Source organism: Blennius ocellaris (assembly GCF_963422515.1).
Source record: "Blennius ocellaris genome assembly, chromosome: 10".
Classification (NCBI taxonomy): domain Eukaryota; kingdom Metazoa; phylum Chordata; class Actinopteri; order Blenniiformes; family Blenniidae; genus Blennius; species Blennius ocellaris.
Window position 1 is genome coordinate 26964890 of NC_137659.1, and position 6000 is coordinate 26970889.

A 6000-nucleotide genomic window follows, 5' to 3' on the forward strand; every position below is an offset into this window, starting at 1 on the left:
ATTAAAATCACTTGTGGGGTTCCTCAAAGCTCCACCCTTGATTTAAAATCTACATGCTCCCACTGGCTCAGATCAGGAATATTACAACATCTCTTATGATAATTACAGATGACACACAGCTCTATATGTCAGTGTCATTGAATGACCTTATACCGGCTGAGTAAATGTATAAATTAAATTAATTGGTGGATGTGTCAGAACTTTTTACAACTCAGTATCGACGCTGCACACAGGCCTGTCATCAAGTCCACCTTTATCGAGTCTAAGACACGTCCAAGTCGGGGGCTTGTCGAGTCCAAGTGAAGTCCAAGTCACGAAGGTCCAAGTCCAAGTTCACAAGATCCGAGTCCCAAGTCCAAGTCCAGATGAGATCAAGAGTAATCCTTATGACAGAAAAAACATATTTTCACAACCACGAAATTAGAGAAATTTCATTTTATTCAACTCTTCTACCAAAAAAACCAGGTTGTAGTTCAGGGCCAGTTCTTAAATGAGCATCGCTAAAGAACTGGTTCTTTTTCCACCGTTCACGGAGCCAAGGGAGACCCACTTCTTTGTGTCACTCCAAAACCTGATGCGCCACTGATTTGACCAATTTGGCACTGACAGCGCTTCTACTAGAACCAGGAGACGGACTGTAACAGTGGTTTGGTCCAGGTCACTCCATCTTGCCTGGCCTGAACCTCGGATGAAGACCAGAGAGCCAGAAAACATTGAGTCTCCTCGTCACTCTATTGGTGTTTTTTCACGTCCGTCTTGTTTTAGTCCGGAGCCCCGGAGTGGACAGAGAGAAAATAAAACGCGTGAATGAGCTTGGAGCTTATTTTTCAACATTTGGGCATTACAGAGTGAATTTCTGCTCCTTTCACTTTACTGTTTGTACTAATAGATATATACACAGCTGACAGTGCAGCGGAGGAGCTCTGCAGCATCTCCAGAGCCAGATTAGATTATCTCATTCCCTCGTATTATTAACTTGAGGCAGCGACTTATTAGAGCCCACGCGTTATTAAAAATTTTTTTCTCTATAAGCATTCCGGGGCTCCGTGCTCGCTCTAGATTTCAGAAAGCCAGTTCAGTGTCTCTTCCGCCTTGGAGGTAGCAATAACTCCAGCGATAACTCCGCCCCCACCTGATGACGTGTCAGGCGTCACTCCGGCCAGGCAACAATGTGGGGCCGACTTGGCACCAGTATAGTCCCTGGTCGGCCGGGGCTTTGGTGGTGGGAAGACAAAGAACTGCTGCTAAGTCTGGTCCGAGACCAGAACTAGAACCTGGTTCTTTCTGGAGGAAAAGCCCCCTTAGATGGCTGCAATCCTCACTGCGAATAAGAGTGTTGAAAATGTAACAACCCTGCATGTCCAGATAAATAACAAAAACAATGTTGCTTTATTAAACTATTCACCTTTACTTTAGTTAAACAATATGTCAGGACTTTGTTTGTTTTTTTATAATCAAGATCTCAGCAGTGTTTAACGATGAAACATTCTGCACAAAATACTGTGAAATGTAAAAAATTTAATCCTATAAATCCTATATAACCACTTGCTTGGTGGTTTCTGAGGCTGATTGGAGCTTTTAGCAGCCGGTTTTGGTCCATGAGCCTCATGTTTGACAGAAGCAAGTCGTTCATTAAGGTACGTTAACGCTTAAAACCTCCGTGCTTGACCATTTATCTGTTCTTACCGAGTCTCTAGTCCGAGATTCTACCAGACACATTAGTTAGAGACTTTCAGCAAGGTGGCAAGGCTGGTTTTTTTCAGCCGTCTTTTTCAAAGAGTGACAGTCCAAATGACGTCTTGATGGCGCTCTGCAATAAACTGCAGTGAAATGGAGCTGCTGCTACTTAAACTGGGTTTTGCAGCAAAAATAATACTGCTTTTCAGTCTATTTCACCTACACCCCCCCCTCCCCCTCCATATCGGATGATGAGCTGGCGAGTACCAGACCCATTCTGGGACCGTTGTGAAGGTGGGGAGTTGCAGTGGTGGCGGATTTGCGTCAATTAAAAAAAAAGATTCAAGCTTGAACCCAGGTTTAAAAACTTGGTCGAGACGATTACCAAGGAGTTCGAGACAACAAAATACACATGATTAAAGAATAAGTGACACTCATCAGCGAGCTAGAATGTGCAGCGGCACACAGCAGAGTGGAGATAGCCAGCACTCACTGCCTCGGGCACTCAAGTTCACACCTCGCACCCGCCGCCGGAGTGCAGGAGGACGAGGAGAGGAGAGCAGGTTTAACCAGCAGTACAGCAGCACACATGGTGCAGTCGGACAATTTTGATCGTCAATTGTGTCGACGAGTCGCAGCATCTCTTCAAAATTTAAGACCTATAATATCAAATGTAATACCATTAAAGACTTTTTAAAGGGTCCCTGAAATAATTCTATTAAAATACACCAGTATTTAGCATTATTTTTCCCCCTTTCCAATGATATATGACACACCAATGACAATCACACCACTATCTTGCTCTTGAGCGCCGAACGTCTAAATATGCCTTTAAATCTCCCGCCCTGTGAATCTGACCTAGTTTTCCCAACTTGCCGTAGTTTTGCGCTGTGACGTATGAGGAGTTATTTACTTCCGCCCACAACAGCTGATCGTAGTGTCTTGTTTACATGTGCTCTGCATTATCGCGTTATTTAGCAGTTTTTTAGAGTCATGCCTAAGCGTTGTGTTGCGGCTGGGTGTTCCCAAATGCCCAGTCCGTCTGTAAGTGTCCATAAATTCCCAAAAGATGAAACTTTGAGGAGATTATGGACAAAACAAGTGCAGCGCACTCGCTCCAACTGGACACCAACAGAGGCCTCCTATCTCTGCAGTCAACATTTCACGGATGACTGTTACGAAACAGCACCCGCAATCCGAGAGTCACTTGGTTTTGATGTGAAGAGGAAACGTATCCTGAAACCTGGTTCTGTCCCCACCATTTTTAAACGGCTTTTTAACGGATTTTTAAACCCAACCTTCAGTAAGTCTTTTTAAAACCTGCTAAAACTTAAGACAAATAGACCAATAAACTTTGCAAAACACCCACTCTGACACAAGGGTAAATACCCGGTCACACACAATATGTGCACACGGGTAAATACCCGGTCACGCACAATATGTGCACACGGGTAAATACCCGGTCACACACAATATGTGCACACGGGTAAATACCCGGTCACGCACAATATGTGCACACGGGTAAATACCCGGTCACGCACAATATGTGCACACGGGTAAATACCCGGTCACGCACAATATGTGCACACGGGTAAATACCCGGTCACGCACAATATGTGCACACGGGTAAATACCCGGTCACACACAATATGTACACACGGCTCAAACATGTATGGTTGAACGCCTTGATTTTCTTCTAATTCTTCCTCCGATGATTCCTCTCCTTCATCTTCGTCCAAAACCAACGATACGTCACTTAAATCTTCGCTAACATCGCTCCTAGGTGCTTCTGTATCGCCAAACCCCCCCATTCTTCAATCAGCTGATGTTGTTTTGGCTGGGACATATAACCCCTCGTACGTCATATCCGGTCTAGCTCAGGCGGCTCACATTTATGGCCCGCAAATATACCGTCGTCTGCTGCATCATGTAAAGTCAATTAAAAGGGTCGGAATTCGGACTTTTATCTGGGAATGTTATATACCTTTCGAAAGCATATTTATTCTTCTTTCTAAAGATGAAATCTGAAAAACATTTCAGTTACCCTTTAAGGTATTACATGCAGATTTGTAAATTCAATTTGAAGACTTTTTAAGACCCTGTGGGAACCCTGTGTAAGTTACCAAAGCCTTGAACAACTTTAAATCATCTAAAACCCAAATGCGTTTTTTTTTAGTCCATTTTCGGAAACGTGTAGCTCTTTCCCCCGCCACGACAGACGTCACTAACCTGCGCCAACGTCGCATTATTATGACATCACTCAGTGAAAGTGCGGTGCGACTTCCACACTAACGTGATCGCCTTTCACCAACTCCTTCAAGAAGCCTTCTAACACCTTTCCTGAACCCTGTGATGTCATCCATGTACCCATAGTCATTGCAACAAGAACACAACTGCAGAGATGTTTCACTATGTTTGTGATTTTCCTGAGTAAAAAGATATATCGTCAGGAACATCCTCTCTTTTTTCAATCAATCAATCAATCAATCATTCTATGGATGTCATGCAAGACATAGACAGTGTTGCTCAGATAAAACTGGTTCTGCAATACCTTAAAGATAACTTCCTCAGTGATGAACAACTAGCTGGTAGAATACATGCATTTGACTATGGGCATTGTCTGCCCAAGGGCTGTTTGCAGTGTTTCAGATCAGAACTCTCTGCCACCAGGACTTTCTGAGCATGAACCACTGCGCCACCATGCAGCAATGTATTAGCTTGTGAATGGTCACTGGTGTTTATCAGCAAAAAATTGACTAAAAACTACAAAAACAGAGGTCATTACACATTTCAGCTCACCAGCACAATGAGCGGAACTGTTCAACTATTTTATTCTCCTCTATGCAGAAGAATTACCCCACCAGACCCTGTGAACACTGAGCAACAAGACAGTTCTCACTGTATTTTCAGGGGCTTTAAAAATTATAATTTTAGTGTTTTGTTTTTTTAGTTAAAAGTCCATGGACGGCATTTATTCAGAGAATCTCCTTAAAGATTATTATTGAGGTCTGACCTGATAAAATAAAAACATTTTCATTGCTTTGTTTTGATTTTATTATACTTCACTGATTACAGCCGTAAGACATTTCTGAAAAAGGGTTATTTAAAAAGAATCTGAAGCTAAATCTGATTAATGACTCTTTATGTCCAAACTTTTAACACAACAGTTGTGACATTTATTTTAAGTTGATGTGGTGGAAAATGTGGAGACCTGAAACCAGCTCCTCTTTTTTTTGGTAGCTGAAATATTTATGACATGTTAGGAAGCTTCAGGAATTACAGTACATGAACTAAACTTTCACTTTAGTTGAGAGTAGGAAGACTGAAAAAGAATGAAATAGACTTCATGTTGTTTCCTCTGATTATAATATTTGTTTAATTCATCATAGATATGGAAGAATCCACTGAATCTCACAGTAACTGTATTTAAATAACGACTTCATGGTGTGACGGTGAAAACAGTTACTGCACTAAAGCAACTGCAAACTGCTCAGCAAAAGGTGAACAACAGGGGGAGATGAGCAGCACTCTGTGGTCTCATTAGGTCTCATCTCAGAGACGTCATGATGCTGATTCACCGACCTGCTGACAGCATCTGTGTTCCATCCACAAGTTTATCTGTGTACACGTTGTCACCAGTAAAATACGTCTTTTCAGGCTGACGTCTGGGTGTTGTTGTGTCTAGATGCTCGTTTGCTCAGTGTGTAGCCTGCTATGCTACCAAGTTCAATGAGCCGATGATGCCAGAAGCAGGACAGGAGAGAGCAAAGCAGCAAACAGCAACTGTTGAGTGATCGAGATATTCCTCACTGCCAAGTATCCTACGCCAGCGATTTCACAAAGCCTCCACAGCTGAAGACACAAACAAAGCTATCTCAGCTAGCATGCTACACAATCCTGATCACTCACCAACATCCTGGTCAAAAGGGTTGGTCATAAAGAGAGGCATCGCGACGGCGCTGGCAACGACGAGTTGCACCTTTCCGGCTGTTTTCTGTCTTCGTCGTCCTTATTTCGCGCAGTGCAAACGCATAGTAACGAAGAATAGTGGATGTCAGCGAAGCGAGCTGGCTTGTGTTCAACCGAGTCACTCTTTCCTGCAGCAGACGGTAACAAGCAATGTATTGTGGGTAATGTAGTTCAAACAGTATATGTCTTGAAGACAGTCGCCGCAGCCGTCGGAGCGAGAGGCCGTCATTGAGGAAGCCAAGATGTCCGCTTCCTGCCGGCCGCCGCCATCTTGTTTTGCCATTTTGATCCGATTCACCACCCCAGCGCCACTGTTGGTGGGAGGTAGTACTACACGGAATATGGCTGCTTCCT

General features: G+C 43.5%; 1 protein-coding gene across 1 annotated transcript in view; it reads right to left on the bottom strand.

Moving 5' to 3' along the window:
• Nucleotides 1-5727, bottom strand: part of stam (signal transducing adaptor molecule (SH3 domain and ITAM motif) 1) — a 44286-nt gene extending 38559 nt beyond the window's left edge. The window contains exon 1 of the mRNA XM_080503463.1: nt 5587-5727. Coding sequence (XP_080359589.1) covers nt 5587-5626 — 40 coding nt within the window. The 5' untranslated portion in view covers nt 5627-5727. The remainder of the gene's footprint in view (nt 1-5586) is intronic.
• Between the last annotated feature and the right edge of the window lie 273 nt (nt 5728-6000).